This window comes from Patella vulgata, chromosome 3, assembly GCF_932274485.2.
Source record: "Patella vulgata chromosome 3, xgPatVulg1.2, whole genome shotgun sequence".
Taxonomy (NCBI): domain Eukaryota; kingdom Metazoa; phylum Mollusca; class Gastropoda; family Patellidae; genus Patella; species Patella vulgata.
Window position 1 is genome coordinate 76,373,910 of NC_065881.2, and position 20,698 is coordinate 76,394,607.

Genomic DNA, 20,698 nt, shown 5'->3' on the forward strand with positions numbered 1-20,698 from the left:
GTCCGTCCTTGAGTTGAGTGGCATGGTTTTGATCCCCTGCTTGTACGTGACAAGGAGTAAGGTTGCCTGTCCAACCTCGTGGGTTTTCTCCGTGTCCTCCAGTTTCCTCCCACTGCTGAAGACCCCTACACACAATCGTTTTATTGAAATAAAAACTGAACCACATGTTAGTCCTGAAATGACATAGCTTTTGTCGAGTGGATGCTAAACACCATTTCTCTCTCTCTATTTATCCATAAATAGTGTTTTATTTGATCATATATTCTTATTTTAACCAACCTGGCTACATGAGTTAGTAGCTGATCAATCAATGATCCTAGCTGTACATCTCCTATAGCTGCCCACTTCCCAGCATCTCCTGTACCATTTAAACTAGCTAATTCTTCACTAGACCGCAAACATTTAAATGCTGAACCTGAAAATGATACAAGAAGGAAAAATACAAGTAAATGAAACGAAATGGTGTTTAAGGTTTTACTTTTCAGCACCAAACCATGTAATGAAGACAGGGATACACAATGTAGTTTGTTATGCAGCAACGCTACGGCTTAGAACACAAAATCTATAAAAAGTTGCCAAAATAATACATGGACCTTGTTTATTTTTCCCATTCGAATGACTAGACGCATCACTAATTATATGGGAAATGGAAATACCAAGAACACGATAATCAGTATTGAGGTGTTAAGATCTTTGTAAAATTAGTAATAAAATTTAAGGACAAAAATTGATAAGAAAAGAGTTCTAGACGTTAGAAAGAATAACTCTCTTTCAATTTCTTCAATTTTAACATACCTGCCATTAAATTGCCTGTTAACTGTAGTACATCTTGATGTGCAGAGAGATCTAATGCTACAGATGATGACATGAGAACACTTATAACCATTGGTAATGGTCCACCACCAGTTGATGAGGATAGTTCTTCTAGGCTAAATGTACTAGAAAATCCAACAGATACAGAATTAAGCATACATTATGCCAGAACTAAATCTGTCAATTGCACATCTTTCTTTAGGCCTGAAATGCTATCTAAATTATTAATTAGACATTAATTAACTTATCCAGACCATAATCAACTCTCAATGTCATCACTAGCCTGCGATATTTACTGGATTTGAATCCTATCGGCTGATTAATGCTCATTGATATTTAAATCAAAAAATGGATAATCCAGACTATGTTTTTTATCGTACCAACTTTAGTAATGATGATCGAGGCTAGACTTAAAATTCAATTTGATTGAAATTTTCAGCAAATTCCCTTTACATTATCTAGTTTTTAACTATTATAGTGAGAACTGCCAGCTCTTTATCTAATTTCCCTTAACCCTTTCAATGCTAGACGTAAATCCACTGCCTGTGCTAGACCCGTTTTTGACGAAAAAGAGGACTTTTGAACTAGATGCCAAACAATACTTATAAAAGCTTTTTGGGGAATTCTTTTTGTGTGTTGGGATGGGTATAAGGTTGGACTAAGAGGAAAAAATAGAATTTTGGAAATATGCATAATCATATAGTCACGTGACGTCATGGCCGCCATTTTGGATTTTTCTTTTTTTACTAAATCTATGGCAAAAACAATTTTTTCTCCATGAAATACTTATGGGATATTGTTTATTTCACTTGATTTTGATAAATATATATAAAATGAACAAAAATATCAAGTTTTGATTATTTATTGTTTGATTTCTTCACAAGAAGACAGGAATGTATGAAAGATACCAGAATCGTGAATAACCATGAAAGTTGAACATTTACTCGTCTCCATCGGAAGAATCTCCATTGCCTCCATTAGAACTTACAGAGTAATCAAATTGTGTGTGATAGGCCTTGAAACAATCCTGATCTGCATGAAGACCTGGCTGGCTTGGACAGTCAGGGCAAATCCAAACCGTCCTGATTTCTCTACCAGCCCTGCTGCGAAGTCCACGCGCCCAGCACACACGACACATTTTGTCCTTTCTGTACCCTGTGTTGCCAGCCTCTGCCTCTCTTTTCTGAGGAAAGTGTCGCCCTGTAAGCCGGTGTACTGTGTCTGTCCTTATAACTTCTTTGTTCAGTTTTGGACTGGAACTTATGAGTATAGCCAGGAGGTCCTTGAGGTGCGCTAGGAAATCTTTGGTAGACGGAGTGAACTTGCGATGAAGTTTATGCGCACACAATACGCATGCCATGAACAACCTCAAAGCTACCTTTTTGTACCATTTGTATGTCTTCCGCACCACGGTGACACTGTGGAGTTGCTGATCTACCATATCAACCCCACCCATCTTGTGGTTATAAGCAATGATGCAGGCAGGTTTAGAAATAGGATTTCCATCTTTGTCATCTTTTCCAGTAGGAAACATAGCAGCACTTCCCTCTGTGGTCAACATACATACTTCTTTAGGTTTGCCATTTGATTTGTCCTTTTTTGCCCTGAACTTGACAGCTAGCATGTGCCCTGTTTGTGATTTCATGAAACATGATGACCCCTTCTCAAGTCGTCTAGTGCCAAGGTCACCAGGATAATTAGCGCGCTTTGGGTTGATGGTCCCACAGAGGTATGTATCGTGATCAAGGAGGTAGGTAGCCAAAGCAGGAGATGTGTAGTAGTTATCAAGATACAACGTGTGGCCCAGGCCAAGATATGGTTGGATCAGATTCAGAGGGATTCGCTCAGTTACCAGCATTTGAGGCTCTGGATCATCATGATCTCTAAATGTGTTTTCACCGGAGTAGACTATAAAATCAAGACAAATACCCTCGGATGTAGTAAGTTCATAGAACTTTATTCCAAAGCGAGACCTCTTAGTTCGGATACATTGTTTGAATAGAAGTCTGCCCTTAAATAATAAAAGAGACTCATCAACGCAGAGATCTTTATCGGGGGCATATACCCGCCTCATGCGGTCCCTCACCTTTCTAATCAGTGGCCTTACCTTGTAAAGCCTGTCCCTATTGGGGTCTTTTGGGTCATATGCCGGGTCTTGATTATTTGCAAAATGCAGGAATTTCAGAAGAAGGAAGAACCTATCCCTTGTCATTATTTGCCCAAATATAGGGGTTTCTACCAGATCTAGCTTTGACCAATACATCTCCAGCCTTGGTTTATGAATAATACCCATCAGTCCAAGTAAACCAAAGAATGTCTTCATTTCTGGTACAGTAGTGTCTTTCCAAGAATGAACCCTGGAAAACTCTTTGAAGTTGTTCTGGTTCCCCTGAATGAACTGGTGAGCATATCGATTTGTTTCATCTGCAATATAGCTGAAGATATCGTCAGTGAAGTACTGGGCAAAGAATTCATCAATAGTAGCATTGTCACCAATTCTAACTTTGAGTCTCTCGCCACCGACAAATGGAATTTGTTTTGGCATATAACTGTCATTCTGATCAATGTCCCAAACTATCCTGGGGTTCTGAGCTCTGGCAGGCCTCCGCCCCTGCCCCTGTCCTCTAGCGCGCGGTCGGCCCCGCTGATCCCTAACAGGGCCACCTCTGTCACCACCATGGCCACCACGAACACGGACACGGTGTCCACGAGCCGAGCCACCACAAACATGTGGGCCACGTCTACCACTACCAAGACCACTATTGTCATTCAATAAAGGCTTACCAGGAACCGGACCACGAGCAATGCCACCACGAACACGCGGACCACGCCTGCTTCTGACAAAAACACGTGCGGCTTGCACTACTTCGTTTTCACCATCACTTTTATCGCCCGTTCCCATATCATTATCACTATAGTCAGTCAATTTATGTACACGTTCGGGACTCGGGGATTGCCTACGTCTTTTACGATCTAGCAGCCCAGCATCATTATCAACATCCGTATTATCGTCAGAATCTACTGCAGACATAGGGCTATCATGGTCATCTTGGCCTTGTTCATCATGCACAGGAGACATAGGCGGAACGTCGAGTAACAAATCGCCGACGTCATACTCCCCATCACTGTCCTGACTACTATCATTATCAACTGGAAATGAATTACGTGTATCATCCGCCTCGAAATTGTCTTCACTGTCTTGGTCAGCGAAGATGTCATCCACGATTTCGTCGAGCGTGAATCGTCTACGTGGGACTCTGCACCCCGCCATTTTACGGTTTGACGCTTTGAAACACGTGGAAATATGTTCTAGTGTATAGAAAAAACAATAGATGGCACTTGCAGTTACGACGTTAGATTTAGCGAGGGCTTTATTGAGTACACGGTAATACCGGGTACGCGCATTTTACCGACATTTTATATTACCCGGTACTACCGGGTATACGCAGTGAAAGGGTTAATGTATCTTTATTAATTACTGGATATTCAGTGAAATATAAGTGTTACAGTTGTTTTTGTTTTTTTAAGAGAAAGGTTGTAATGTAAACAATGAATCCAGTGTAAATGTTAAGGAATTTGGTTGTCAGAGGGTTAATCGTAACTTGTTGGTACTCCACTTACCTTGAAGAACTGAGAGATCTACTAGGAGGTCGTTTCATATTAGATCGTGTGGTTGAGTCTTTAGTTGATATATGTGTAGCTGGACCACATCCCCAACACGATGAGTAACATGATACCATATACTCTTCACATAATAAACACAGCGCATGACAACAACCATTCTATAATGATATAATCATACAAATATCCTTATTTAATCTGATACCAAAAAGGAAACCAGGGAAGGATCATTTCAAATTCATCATTTTCAGTTACGCCAAACTTCTATCATGAACCTTATTTTAACCGTTTACCTTTGAAACTGTTAATTTTTTAACCAGTGACACAAGCTGCATATTAATCAATACAATTTATGGACAACCAACTCTTACAGCAACTGATAACTCACACAACAGTAGTTAAATGACATTAAATTCTGTAAGATCTAAAACACTGTGGAGTACAAGGACAAACAGATTAATTCTAGAACTTTTAACATCACTTACAGAAGGCTAATCCCACAATTTAAACCTGTCTTGTAAAGCCAAACAAAAAAATATTCTGGTTATCAGTCAATCCTAACCATATATCTGATGTGGAAGGAATTTTTTATTTTTGTGTTTTTATTTTGTCAAAGGATAACCACTGGAATAAATGACTTCTATAAACATTATATTTCAAGACATTAGATTTATTTCATTATGTTGTTTATAAGAAGGTATGATTATTCAGTATCATTTATAATTGTTAATAACACAGGGTTGTATATTTGATAAATGAGCTTACGACACATTTCTGGATTCATACAAAGTTTGTTATAGAGTAACTTTCTGAAACCAGAGTAAAACTATTTATATGCGGTAATTAAATAAGATTGTTTTTTTTAGATTTTTTTGAAAATATAAACAGGTCATGGCGCATTTAATCTTGTGTATTTAGCACTAATTTCTTTCACATTTGTTAAATATCAAATCTTTGTTTAAAAATTCGTAAAAATCATTTAAAATCACCAAAATTCATCTAATTTTTACTTGTGTTCAGTTTAAAGCTGACCATTCAATTTTGATAGTGTCCAATTTACAAATGTTTAATTTCTCGATCACTGTTAAAAAATAAACAACCCAATTGATTATTGATGTATATTGATTAATTTTTGAACAGGTGTCAGGAAATTAAATACTTGTAAATTGAACACACATTATCAAAATTAATCAGTCAGCTTTAAACTGAACACAAGTACAAATTAGATGATTTTGGATGATTTTTACGAATTTTTAAACAAAGATTTGATATAAAATGAATGTTAAAAAATTTAGAGCTAAATACACAAGATTAAATGATACCCAGGTTACAGTGTTATATACATTATGCAAGAGCTAAATCTGCCTATTGCAGGCCTTTCTTTAGGCCTGAAATGTTTTCTAAATTATTAATTAGACATTAATTAACATATCAAGGTCATAATCAACTCTCGATGGCATCAGATTTCTCCGATATTAAATAGATTAGAATAGTTCAGCCATATTTTGATTTAAGCTAAAATTGGAGGAGCAAGACTTAGCTTCGAACAACCAGTACGGTGGTTGAAATTATTGTACATGTCTTGTCAAACCTTCAAAGGCTAATATCTTCTCTCACAATAGAATAATTTGAATGAAATTTTCAAATTATTCATTTTACATGATCTATTTTTGAACTATTATAGCAAGAGCAGTCAGCTCTTTATCTAAATCTTACATAATGTATCTTTAAGTGACGCAGAATTATCTGAGAACCAGAATATTATTATAAGGTCTAATATTGTGTATAAACTTACCGTTAGATATTTCGATTGTGATATATGTATCTGATGTAATAAAGCTTGTATAAGACGGGATAAACTACTTTCTACTGTCTGTTTCACTATAGTTATAGGTGAGAAATGATATGGTTTCACCAAGCCTTGAACTATCGGAGGTAAATCCTCCACCAGTTGATGGGAAAGACAACTAAATGCACAATCCGTCATATCCTGAGCACAGGCGGTCACTGGATCATGCTGAGCATTGTCAACTGAGAAAAATAAATTTGGAATGAGCCTGAAATATAAATGAAAAATACATATTCATAAAATGAAGGTATAGAAATCAGAAATAGGTTCAAAGAATAAATCACACCTATTTACAACTGTTAAAGGCTCAATACCACTCTTGTTGTAACTGAATATGTCCCAATCGTTATTCTGGTCAACAAATTGTACTATTTTACCATATTCCAAATAATTGATGATACAAATTTCATCTTAACACATCTAATTTAAAAAATTGGAAAAATTCAACTAAATGATTTGAAAAGCCTAGCGTAAACCTTTTCAAATGTGACTTGGATTTAAAAATATTTTTGAACCCTCTGGACAAGTAAAATAGGATGTAATGGATAATTTACACAACAGGTAGGACACTTAAACATCTAATACTTAGAATAAGGCTAATATTTATTTACTGGAGCTGTCAAGCCAGCAAGAGTGTTATTGTCCCTTTAATAAAGCTTTAATATGTCTTGATTAAATCTAAATCTTAATGATATTTGTGCTTCATCTTGCATAAAAATAGAATTGAAAAAAGATTTTTCTCTTTGAAATTGAATCTTATATAATAATGCTAGGTTCCCACTATCACGATTCGTGCTGCGATTAAAATCGTGATTTTAATTTAGGAGTAATCATGATGATCCTATCAGGTCTTATCATATATTGAGGCCAGTCGTAGCAATCATGTTGATTGTATCGAAACGTACTCAAACGTACCAGATCGTGGACTCAATAGGGACATTCCTATTGTAAAGCATCGGACGACAGTGGGAACCTAGCATAACAGTGGAATGTTCAAGTCATGGGCTCCGTGGATGAAGTGAAACCACGAAGTACCAGTACCACAATTTAATAAATAGTTAAATTGTTTATTTTATTACCAATTTTCAAATGTAATAAATTGATAATAAATTTTATTCCAGATCCTAAGATCAAACCATTGTAATTTTAGTTCTTTGTGGTATCAATCAATTAAATAGACTCTGGAATCTTGGTTTATTCAATATTTAAAAAGAAAAAAAATTGAAACTGAAAGATATTCCCGAAGGACAAAAATTCAAATTGGTGTGGCTTATCTAAAAATGTTTCCAATCATAAATAATTCTGTGAAATAAGACTTTTATTTTTTTAAAATCATCTCCAACTACTGAACTAATGAGGGTAAGAGGGTAAGAATACAATTTCTGGACATGATCGATTCGTTCAATCAGACGAATCAGAATTTTTGTGTGTAACGAACCTAACATGAAATATGTTTATATATCTTACTTGACTAGAGCTGTAGCAGCAGCATGTCGTACTCGAGTATCTTCATCAGCTAATAGATGCAACACAACATTATGTATATAATATTCCTGTATTTCTAACTTCTGTAATTATTAAACAAATGGTCAATATCCTTCCAATAAAGCTCTTTCTTCATTGAGAAAAAAGTTAAAGCTATCGATTGTCATTTCTATTCTTAAGATAATATCTTATTTTTCAAAGCTGACTGTTTATTTTAGATAATTAACATCCCAGTTAATTATTTAACGCTTAAAAATTAAACTATGTATTATCAAAATTTAACAGTCAGCTTTAAACTGGACACAAGTACAAATTTGATGATTTTGGGTGATTCTATTCTAGACAATATTTACATATTTATGAATTTTCAAACAAAGATTTGTTATTGAATGGATGTGTAAGAAATTAGAGCTAAATATGCTAAATTACAGTGTAACTGTGCTCAAATTGATTATTTAACTTTTAAAAAAGAAAATAAAACCAAAATAACAAAGGTAGATTATCTCCCAATTGGATTATCAGATTAAAATAGTTCCATCAAAAGATTTTACTGAAGATTTATAGGCTTGTTATATACAGTATTCATAGGATCTCAAATGTTCCCAAATTTGAATTCCTCATATCTTTGTAAATACTGAACAGAAATGACTCATTTTGGATCGATATTCCTTTTGTAGAGATTTAACTTTCATAATATTGTAGTTTGTAAAGGATTCAGAATCATTAAATCAATGATGATTTAGTGGTCTTGATATATATAGAGAAATGGCACAATGGTTTGCGAGGTTATATCCTATGTATATTTGATCTGTCAAGGTTTCGATTCAAAGCAGTTTTGATTTTTATCATTTTTAAAAGAAATGACTTGATGAAAAACAAATCTCTTTGATCCTATGTATATATGGTCTGTCAAGGTTTCTATTAGGAGCATTTTTGATGTCTTATTACTTTTAAAGAAACGAAATCAATAACAAAGAATTCTCCATACATGAACATGAAAACCACGACCAGAAACAGAACATTTCTTACCCCTAGATAATGATGTTTGCCAGTTTCTATTTCTTCACAGATATTTTCTAAATATGCTACAACTTTAAAATTAATGCTGCTAACAATATCTAATAATTCTACCTGAAAATAAATTAAAATATCACATTGTATTTCTTTGCATGAAATGTGAATTGAATAAAACAGTGGCTGCTCTACATTCATAATCTGGGGAGGGGGTGGAAAAGGAGTCATAGTGTCATATAGTTATGTATTGTATATCATTGCGGTCTGCAGGACGGAGTGCCTGACAAGGACAGCTGTCTAGTCATTAGAATGGGATGAAAAACCAAGGTCCCGTGTACTTAAAAGATCCCTTGACTGTTGGAATTCGATATAAGAGTAGGCCGTAGTGCCGCTGTCTGGGCAAAATTTCCCTCATTGCACACTGTATGGCATATGCCCGTCTTCATTAGCCCAGTTCAGAGCAGAACAGTAGGATGTTAAACCCCGTTTCATTTCATTTGATTTCATTTCATCATTGTGGTCATCAAGCTGTCTCCCTTATGTTATAGTTCTTCTGTCTTTTGAGTAATAAAGATAGAGATTGGAATTCTAACATGGAGAATAGTTGTGTTTCCTTTCACCTCCCCCCCCCTCCCCAGGATTCAAGGATCCCAATATAACAATAAAGAAACGGATAGAGTTGGGTGTCTTATTGTTACCCATACGCTGTGTTTGTTCAACTGTCTTTCTTACAAAACAAACAGAGCTGGTTTTCACTTACTTTAACTAACCAATATGGGTTATTTCTAATCTCTAACAATTCTAATAAGACCTGTAGACCCAGTCCACCATGACAACTTTCTATAAGACTCGATAAACACATCTGTAGAGCTATAAGAGCTTGTCTTGTTGCTACTGAAGATTCATCTTCTATCACATGTATTAATGTTTCTACTAGATTATCCAGACATACTTCACCTGTAATTTAAATCAATAAAGAAATAAAAGCATGCCTAATTCTTTATTCTAAAAGTGACAAGCGACCAATAAATTATAATTATTACATGTAACAATTTAAAGTGTTTTTGAATAAATGAAAATGAAATGAAATTTAACGTCCTACTGTTCTGCTCCGACTGGGCTAATGAAGAGGGGCACCGTTAAATATCTATCCAAAAATGCTTCAATTCCGAGGAGCATAATTAATACAAGTGAATTCAAGACGGGGGGGGGGGGGGCTTATCTTCTGATTTTCTAAAAAAATTGGAAGTGACGATCAGCAGCTTCTTTGGACATAAACAGATGATAAATAAATTTATTAGATTACCTACCAATATCAGCTGGTGAATTCAGTTTTAACCATTTGTTAAAATCCCCTCGACCCTCAATTAAAACTCCCTTTATAAAACTACTGATAACCACAGACGTTTGACCTTTTAAAATAGGGTCAGGATGTGACGCATATAAAACGACTTCACGGATATCTTGATCACCTGAAATAAATAAAAACGTATTATGTATTAACCCTTTTGTCGGTTGCTTTGTTATGGAAGATGAGTAAACACAAATTTATGAACGATTTCTAGGCAAGCTTACTTTTAAACAAGATGAAAAAAGTTGTGGACTGCTTATACACCTGGAATAGGTTATATCAGCTTGATCAGTTACATGTTGATCTTTAAAAGTTATTTAAATACCACCTACCTAATTCACCTGGCAGTAATTTTAATAAAAATATCTTTGGACACATAAAAACAGCCGATGCTATACAACCTAAAGCTAGAGATTTGGAACTAACTCGAACACATTTATCTAAAATCAGTCCTTGTTTTGTTCCACTTAATAAAAATCTTCGACACAACAATCTCACACAATATATCAATGGCATCTCATTGTCTGTAATATCACCAAAATCGTGCAGCTCTTTTGTTGGTGTTGCTTTGGTTATTTCAATTGTTGGCATTTCTTCATTCTGTGGTAAAGGACTCACAGCTCCTGATGTGTCAATATATTCTGGATTTCCATTCATATCTTGTGCCACTTCCAGCAAACTTCTTGTTTGGTGTTTTGGACTGATACTTTTAACACTTACTAAAGTATCTTGACTTGGACTATGAGAGAGTGTAACCTTTTCAGATTTTTCTTCATTCAGGTCCCCGATATCAAGGCTTGAGTAATTTGTATCTGATGTGAACTTAACGGACGAGTCAACAGCTTGACAAACATCCGTTTCTGTGTCAACCAAGTCAGAATTCATCGATTCCAAAGGCAGATCCTCTGATTGGTCAATGTCATCATCTAGAGCAGACGTGTTAGATTTGATTGGTTGATCTGTTGCTATGGAAATATCAGCATCTTCCTCCAATCCTTGGTCATCAGCCATTACAGAGAGTTCAGCAGTGCCTATAGAGGATACAAATATACAGAACAGATTTGATTCAAGTTTTTAAGCTTTAATATTTGTTAAAACTCAGTTATCAGCACATCCAGCCCATCTATTCCAGAAACTAAGTTGAACACAAAAATTATTACATCCTATAAATGCTCATTAGCCAAGAACACAACTACTAGTGGTCAGGAAATTAAATACTTGTAAATTGAACACTCATTATCGTAATCAGTCAGCTTTAAACTGGACACAAGTACAAATTAAACGATTTTGGGTGATTTTAAATGATTTTTACTAATTTTTAAACAAAGATTTGATGTTTAACGAATGTGAGAGAAATTAGTGCTATTTACACAAGATTAACTAAACAAAATTTTGTAAAATTCTTACTTTCGACTCTCATTCTTTCTCTTTCATCTATAAAATCTTGTTGATATATATGAGTTCTGACAATACTACCAGGCTTGAGTAGTAAAGATTGTATGTTGTCTGGGGGGTGGCGTAATAGTTGCTGCAGTGCCTCTAAAGATGCCGTCACAACATTATGATCAGTATGACCCGAGTAATATAATAACAGCTGAAATATCTGTAATAATAACATTAACACAATCGAATTTTGTTTAAAGTTGTAATTTCATATTTCGACATTATATTTTTAAAATTTATTAAAATAAAGCCTTAAAATAGATGGTATCTATAAACAGTCCTACCTTGTTAAAGAATAATCCTATTAATCCTATAACTCACTATTGCCAGTTGAGAAATTTGCAAAAATATCATTTTCCTCTTCAAATTCAAATGTTTGATGATAGCTTCTCCATGGGGGAGAATAGAAAACAAGGGAGGTAATTGGGAGGTAATTGTGTTATTATTTCCGGTGTAAATGAGTTTTAAGTGTGAGAATGACACCTATGATCGTATAATAGTGAGATGACAACCTATTGAGCAAAAGACATAGAAATAATTATGTTTTGACTTTCTTAGAAAATATGAAATTGTAACTTTAAAGAGAGAGAGAGAGAGAGAGAGAGAGAGAGAGAGAGAGAGAGAGAGAGAGAGAGAAATGGGGTTTAACATCCACTCGACACAAACTAGGTCATTTTGGGACCAACATATGGTTCATTTTTATTTCCATAATTCGTTTGCGCGTAGGGATCTTTAGCAGTGGGAGGAAACCGGAGGACCCAGAGAAAACCCAAGAGGTTGGCCAGGCGACCCTACTCCTTGTCACTTACAACCGGAGAATCGAAACCACGCCAGTTGACTCAATGACAGACTTTATGATACAGCGCGCATGTGCTAACCATTCAGCCATCCAACCCCCCTTTTTTGTTTAAAATACAGACAAATAAGGTGAATAATTAATAATATGACAAAGATCATAATATAATCAATTAAAAAGAAAACGAAATTGTGATATTTTGCATAACAATCACTGCCAACAAATAAAGACACACACACAAAAATAAATCAAAATCTGTTACTGCTAGGATGCTTTTTTATGCAGCTAAACCTCCAGCATGATCAAAAGTAAACTTAAAGATGCATTATGTATGAGCTAAATCTGCCTACTGCAGGTCTTTTTTATGGCTTTAAATGTTATATAACATTTATTTACAAGACACGACCCATAATTAACTCACTATATCATCGGATGGCTGTGATACTGAATTGATTAGAACACTCCATCTAATAATTTAACCATAAAATGGGTAATCAAATTTGTTTATTATCGTAGAAATTGTACTTGACATAATGACAATCTAGACTATCTGGTCAAATTTCAAAACACTCCTTTTTTCAATTGAAATAAATTAATTTAACTGAAATTTCCAGTATATTCATTTTTCATCATCTACTTTTGAACTATCATAGCAAGAACAGCCAGCTCTTTATCTAAATTTTACATAATGTATCTTTAAAATACGCTACAAACAAATTACATGCTAAGACTGGGTAATAGTGTAAATATAAAAATGTCTATTCAGATGAATGAAATATTAGCATTGCCAAATACCAGTACCAAACTAATACACAGTTTTAATGGGTATACAGAAATGAAATGGGGTTTAACATCCTACTGTTCTGTTTTATTATCATAATATCCATGTGTTACATATATAATCCAATTGTCAATAGGTGATTGAGCAAACTATGGAAAACAATCACAGGTTTGTACCTGTACACATATAGCCAGACAGGGAAACATACATATTTGTCATTATGAAACAAATTTACCAGAATCCCAGCAAGTAGAAAATGAAATGAAATGGGGTTTAATCATTCCTGGTCGGACAATTTATGATGTTTGGAAAATAGCGTCGGACATGTCTGGAATATACGGGCGAAATCCCATCACTGGTTTAATGTTCTACACCAACTGGGCTAATGAAGACAGGTATATGCCATACAGTGTGCTACGAGGAAAATTTCGTCCAGACAGAGGCGCTATGGCCTACTCTTATATCGAATTTTCGTAACATCCAAACAACTACACATTATATAGAACCAGTTGTATAGAAAAGAAAAGAAATTTTTTCACCTTTTCAACTTGTATTGCACTGACTCCTTCTTCTTTATCTTTCTGAACCAATCCAAAGCTTCCTTTCATTCCCTGATCTTTATCATCTGTGGAACTCATGACAGGTATAGCGTGACGTAAACATAGAATAACGCCCAGTAATGTATATACTTCATGATTTACATCCACTGGTAAAACTTGATCTACAAATTAAACATTATGTACAAAACCTTGAATATTACATAAATATCTAGTTCAATGGTCTGATATTCCAATAAATAACATTTTCTACAAATTACATATCGAAATTACCTATCCTGCAAAGTAGTGATAATTGGTGGACATATTATCACATTCAATTGTCACAAGTCTTGCTGCCTATTTTCGTGTGTTTACTCAATTGTCGCTGGCTAGTTCAGAGAGAGTGAGACAGAAATGGGGTTTAACGACCACTCAACACAAATGAGGTCATTTCGGGACTAACATATGGTTCACTTCTATTTCAATAATTCACTTACACGTAGGGATCTTCAGAAGTGGGAGGAAACCAGAGGACCTGGAGAAAACCCACGAGGTCGGACAGGCGACCCTACTCCTTGTCACGTACAACCGAGATAACCGAAACCATGCCAGTTGACTCAATGACGGATCTTATGATACAGCGTGCACGTGCTAACCATTTGGCAATCCAACCTCGCTGGCTAGTTCAGAATACAATATGTTATTTTATGAAATGAACATAGTTTGTTGATTTGTTGTCCTACTGTTCTGCTCCGGACTGGGCTAATGAAGACGGGCATACACCATACAGTGTGCTATGAGGGAAATTTTGCCCGGACAGTGGCACTATGGCCTACTCCTATATCGAATTCAAGGGATCTTTCATGTGCATGCCAATGTGTACACGGGGCCTCCGTTCTTCGTCCCATCCTAACGACTAGACAGTTGTCCTTGTCAGGCCCTCCATCCTGCATCACTGACAAGGGAGAACCATGCCGGAAAATCTGGAGGAACTTTCTTGGCCAATGCAGGGATCGAACACCCGACCTCCAGGCTAGCGAGCTAGCATCTTACCCACTTAGCCACCGTGATCCCTGTTTTTGACTTACCTAATAGTACTGTTATAAGATAGGAGAAGAATGACATAGGATTGCGGGAGTATTGACAGATTAGCACAAGAGATGTAGCTGTAGTACGCCGACAGACGGCAGTCCCTGAACGTAGATTTGGCATAAATGCTTTCAACAAGCTCTGAAATAAATACAAGACAAAGTTGCCTGTTCAATCATCTTGAAGGAAATCAAATTTGTTTTTTAATTGATTCTAGTATAAATGGAGCAAATTTATGAAGACAAAACATACACAAATACCTTCATTGGTTTATCTTATTTGCCAGAGGTGATGAAAATATTTTAAATATGGACTGTCCAAAATGGCATTAATTATTGCCTGATTAACAAAAATTAATCAATAATAAAATTTAGATTTTTGGCACCCCAAGAAGATTCCATAAAATGTCAGTTAATTGCAGATATACACGCTTAATCATATACTTAAGCAGGCATTATGCAAGAGCTTAATCTGCCTATTGCATGTCTTTCTTTAGGCCTTAAATGTTATATAAACTATTAATTAGACATTTATTAACGTGACAAGACCACAATTGTCCCTCGATGCCATTTGAATCTGATCTGTGGTTGATGATTAACTGTATAAAGGGATAATCAAGACTTTGTTTATTATCATTCAGAGTGAAGTAATTATATTGGACTTTTCAGCATATTCCCTTTACATCTTTTTTTTTATCTATTACAGTGAGAATTGTCAGCATAATGCTGCTTTAAAAAAACAATTGTTACCTTGACTTCTGTGTCATTAGCAAAACCCATTAAAGAAGGGCAAATTTTAGACATGGCTATTCCTAGTGTATCTTGAACGGCTTCTTCATCTCTCTGACAGATCCGAGTAAGACATGGTAACAGGTTTACTATATATGGTCTGAAATAAACAAATGTAACATCTCTTAGCTTAGGGCACAGTGGGCTGGGGGTATAAGGATTTGTGCTAAATTCAGGCACTAATGAATTAATACCTGAGGCTGACCTTAAAAATATCTTTGTTTCGCCAAACCCGACCCACAATCGAGGAGAAGGGTCGGTAGGTCGGGGTTTTTTTTCAGATTTTTTTTTAAAGAGCTAATTTGACAGCTTGATAATTTTCTGGGGGGGGGGGAAACATTCGTCTTTTTTTATTGTCAAACAAATCAATGAGTATGACATCGGGATTTTTCGTGATGCACGACTCCGAGACTCGCACACGATTTGCCACGAACTCTAAGTGTGAAACCCCTTCAACACGTTTTTAACGATCGTGCGGGTTGTGCCTTCATTTTTCTCGAAAACGGATAGTGAAAATATCTTCGTCATGTTTAAAACGACGCCCCACAGACATAGAGGCAGAATCATTTCGTGGGAATAGACGTGCTTTCGTCTGCAACCATTTTGTTGAGAAGCGACACCTATAACGCTTTCGTCTTGATCAACCAGTTTCAATAATGAATCAAACTATAGCCATAGTAAAGGGAAATAACTCTCGTGATATATTTCAGGTTGACACACAAAATAAAATAAAAAGATCGCGGAAAAGTGCAATAAAATAATTTAAGTCGGGGGTGGTTTTAGTTAGTCGGTCGCGTTAGGCGAAACAAAGATATTTTTAAGGTCAGCCTGATACTTTGAACTTTGAACAAGTGGGTATCAATAATACCACTGCAAAAATGTCTGGGACAGGTGCCTTATTTCCAGGCTTGCAAGGAATACCAACTGTTAATCAAATATATATGTGAACCATACGATATGAGAATGCTTATTCTTTCTGATAAGCAGATACATGTGCCACTTGTCAGAGTGTGCAATCGATGAAAGCAATGTTGTCCTATTCAAATTAGATCGTTATCCAAAACCATCCTATGTACAGATTTTAACTTTCAAATCGTACAAATTTATTAGTGGTTTTTATTTCTAAGGAATGTGAAGTACACTTATAAAAAATGCCTTAATCTGAATCTTAAGTACAATCTATAGGTAGATGCTGGATTTTTGATACAGTTATTTTGTGTATAATAATGTCCAAAATTAAATGATTTGATTTTTTTGTAGAGAAGGATACTGCCTTTTCATTTTGAAACTTGTGTAATGATACATGATGGATCGATGTATCATAACAAATCTTATCAAAGCACATGCACCTGTACTTTTACGATTTCACTCTTAAATCTTACCTGCATTTTAATGGTCTAATTAAATGACACATTTCAGCAAATCTCCATAAAGCTGCTCTAAGAGTTCTTGATGTTCCATTTTTCTTTATTTCTTTATAAAGTTCAACTTGTAATCGACCCAGGTTTGTTTCAAGCAAAGTCTGTAAATCAAAGAAATATAGGGTGAAGACATAAGAAACATCCAAATGAAAAATTATAAAATAAATTAACATTAGATCTTCTCTAAATTTACATACGTGCAGATGATTGGACCTAACTATCTAGCTTTCGCCTTGTCAGCGATGCAGGACGGAGGGCCCACAGCTGTCTAGTCTTTTGGATGGGACGAAAAACCGAAGTCCCATGTACACTTTGGCATTCATGTAAAAGATCCCATGGTGAGAGAGAGAGAGAGAAATGGGGTTTAATGTCCACTCGATACAAACTAGGTCATTTCGGGACCAACATATGGTTTAAGTTTATTTCAATAATAAAGGACCCGGAGAAAACCCACGAGGTTGGACAGGCGACCCTACTCCTTGCCACGTACAACCGGGGATTCGAAACCACGCCAGTCGACTCAATGGCAGACTTTATGATACAGCACGCGCACGCTAACCATTCAGCCATCCAACCCCCCAGATCCCACGGTAGCACACAGTATGGCATATGCCCGTCTTTATTAACCCAGTCAGAGCAGAACAGTAGGATGATAAACTCTATACACTGATACATGTACATTGTGTATGGCAATATTTTCTACCACAATACGATACAGCCAACTTAATTTTACAGTACTAATGATAACTTATATGAAATCACTTTACATCAAAATTTTGTATTTTTATGTTTTTACTAACATGCACAGAAAATGTGAGGAGTCATAAACCTTTGTATCTTGCGAATAAAATTACTTTTGTATTTTCATGTACTTTTACCAACCTAAACACTTGTATCACGAGTAAACACGCTGGAAAATCCTGATGAACTTTCTCGGTCAACACAGGGATCGAACACAGGACCTCCAGCTTAGCGACCAAGAGTTTTACTCGCTGAGCCACAGTGGCTTCGCTCCTTGAGAATATCTTGTGTTACTTTATTTCAAATTGTATTACTACCTTTATTGTTCTGTTAAGACATTCATCAGCTACCATCCTAATATCAGACTCGACATCATCACATAAAGTTAAAAATGCTTCAACTGCTATTCCTAAAAACTTTGGGAAATCTGGAACAGATCTACAATTAACAGAAAAATCAGTAAAGCCAATTTGAAGAAAACACAACAAATGCCTACTGGTGACCTATGTCAGGGGAAATGACAAGCCTAGCCACAGGATGGTGGCTTTTATTTGTACATGCTACACAAATTGCAGTTTGTTAACATTGGATCCTGACTCCAACAACATTACACCCACAGCACAAAGTTCAAAATGTCAAGTACAATTCTGCAATGCTTAGGGCTCACACTGTCGCAAAAGTTGCAATTTGCGATAAAAATATGAAAGTGGCGATTGAAATTTGATTTTGGCGATAATGTTTTGCAGTACTGGCGATTCTTTTTAAGAACTGGCAGAAGAAATTGTAAAATTCTAACCATATTTATCCTGGATTAACCATTATTGAGTGTCAATCATGTGGCAAACTACTATAAATTAATCAACTGGCTGATAATCTGGATCGCATCGATGAGTGATACTAATCATTTGTCTTTTATTAATGATTAGTTGATTTATAATTGCCAATGATATGTATAAAGCCTATCTCAAGTCATTATTTACTCCTAATGATTAATTCAAGCGGTCATTATTTGATGTTTCATTTTGCTTTTTTAAAAAAAAGAGTAATACATGTAATCAAAATGACCAACAGTTCCTTTCGAAGAGAATTAAACATTTTAATAGTTGAATTCCGTTTCCTGTGGCTTCATATACAGAATGGAAAATATACAAGCATGCCTATGGTCGAAAGCGTAAGTACGAGTTGAATAGCAACGATTCTTGTCTTTTTTATTCCAGTTGGTGGAATAAAAATATGAACATTTTCTTATATAAAAATTATTATCCATTTTGGCGGAAAAATATTGAAAGCCAGTGTGAGCCCTGGCAGTGGCAATGCTTGATATTTTGTCAGGTGAAAATAAAACCATTAATCCTGTGCTGTTCAAATTCATAACTAGGCTACTCAAAGTAAAATTGTGTTATCATTGTTGAGAATGTCAAAGTGTAGTGGTGTCCATATATATATGATAAGTTAAAGTTAGAGAATTCATATCATTTTACCTCATGTTAACAGCACAAATACAATCAGCCACAATATTACAATTCACCATTTTATCTTTCTTACTTGGTGGTTGATCTTTCTTCCTGAAATCAAAAATGAGAAAATTTGTAGTCAACTGGTAGCCTACATCATATCAGGTTCAGGATCTAGTAGGCCTTGAGGCCTTTCTCCTGATCCTGATTTCTTTGACTACCTTTGCATCAAGGTGGGTGGAGTAGTGTGGGTGGCAAGCTCACTACTCCAGTTTCGCAGCAAATTTGTTGTCTGCCATATGCAAGTCAAGTCTGTTTTTGAAGGTCTGTAGTGATGGGGAGTCAACCACTGAAATGTTGTTGTAAAGAGTCAGATTGAAGATTGTTCTTATCAATATGTTTTAATTGGGCTACATGTCAACAACCTTTTTTTTAAACACCCAGTAGTCTTGGTAGACACTCATTACATTAATACTTTTGTTACTGTTACATGCCGGCTCTTGGCAGCATGTCCTTGTGAATAATAAACACATTTTCCAGTCCACATAATATGAATCATTGTCCTGAAAGCCTCATACATAACATAACGAATAAATTTATTCTATCTTATCTCAAAATGTTGTAATATTTATGTGCCACTGCATGTCATCAATAAATACAACGTAATTATCTATTGACTTTATATTCAACTTACTTTGTTGATGTTGTGATTTCTTCGATTCCACTGGCTGCAGGTTGGAAAACTTTCAAAGCCTCAAAGGCTTTGATTAATTTTTCAATAGTCGCCATTTTCGGTTGGAATATCGACGACTGTTTTCTGCTAATAAATATTCATAAAATCTATGACGATCAACGTTTGAGTAGTCTACATGGCGTCAATTTGTTTTGTTTATCACATTTTCATTTCCATTTCGACGCCATTGCTGCTGTAAGGTAAAGATAGTACAGATATTGACAGCAATAGTTTCGAATAAATATTGCCATCAAAATATTTTATGACAAGTTAATTCGTAAGAATATTCATAATAAAAAACAATTTCATCCGTAAAGCCCAGTAAAAAGTGTGACTTTTGCATATAATTTGGTTTAATTACAGAAAGAAAAACGATCTTGCAGAAAAGGGGAAACGACTCTTCTTAAACAGAATTACCTCCCATGCATTGTAAATCTGTAACACTATAACGATATATTAGAAGTCGTCTTCTAACTCTGCAGAGGATGATTGCTTTTTACATGTGACATCACCTCATGGGGCGTCGATCATTGGCTCAATGGCGCGTGCATTTTTGTAAACATAAGACACTGTAGTGTAAAAAATGATCCTCGCGTTTTACTCATTTTATGTACCCATTTACACTAAACAGGAAATATATTTTACCTACATATACTTCAAACACCCTTATCTATTGTTCTAATATTTCAAAAAATGTTCTAGTAATTAATTTGCAGAAGGAAAAAAGCTTATATTGCGAGCTCATTAACCCGCACTGATGCCATCCCTATCAGTGATTAT

The 20,698-nt window shown here is 35.5% G+C and overlaps 1 protein-coding gene across 1 annotated transcript in view; it reads right to left on the bottom strand.

The window, feature by feature from the left end:
* The window catches only part of LOC126815000 (huntingtin), a 56,855-nt gene extending 36,773 nt beyond the window's left edge, over nt 1-20,082 (bottom strand). The window contains exons 1-17 of the mRNA XM_050540508.2: nt 19,880-20,082; nt 19,213-19,296; nt 18,049-18,169; nt 16,952-17,091; nt 15,531-15,669; nt 14,781-14,922; nt 13,693-13,874; nt 11,541-11,736; nt 10,466-11,164; nt 10,093-10,254; nt 9,543-9,739; nt 8,798-8,899; nt 7,751-7,851; nt 6,230-6,491; nt 4,435-4,595; nt 796-938; nt 280-415 (exon numbers count right to left, since the gene is read on the bottom strand). Of these exons, the coding sequence (XP_050396465.2) occupies nt 280-415; nt 796-938; nt 4,435-4,595; nt 6,230-6,491; nt 7,751-7,851; nt 8,798-8,899; nt 9,543-9,739; nt 10,093-10,254; nt 10,466-11,164; nt 11,541-11,736; nt 13,693-13,874; nt 14,781-14,922; nt 15,531-15,669; nt 16,952-17,091; nt 18,049-18,169; nt 19,213-19,296; nt 19,880-19,974 (3,062 nt within the window). The 5' untranslated portion in view covers nt 19,975-20,082. The remainder of the gene's footprint in view (nt 1-279; nt 416-795; nt 939-4,434; nt 4,596-6,229; nt 6,492-7,750; nt 7,852-8,797; nt 8,900-9,542; nt 9,740-10,092; nt 10,255-10,465; nt 11,165-11,540; nt 11,737-13,692; nt 13,875-14,780; nt 14,923-15,530; nt 15,670-16,951; nt 17,092-18,048; nt 18,170-19,212; nt 19,297-19,879) is intronic.
* Nucleotides 20,083-20,698: the final 616 nt, after the last annotated feature.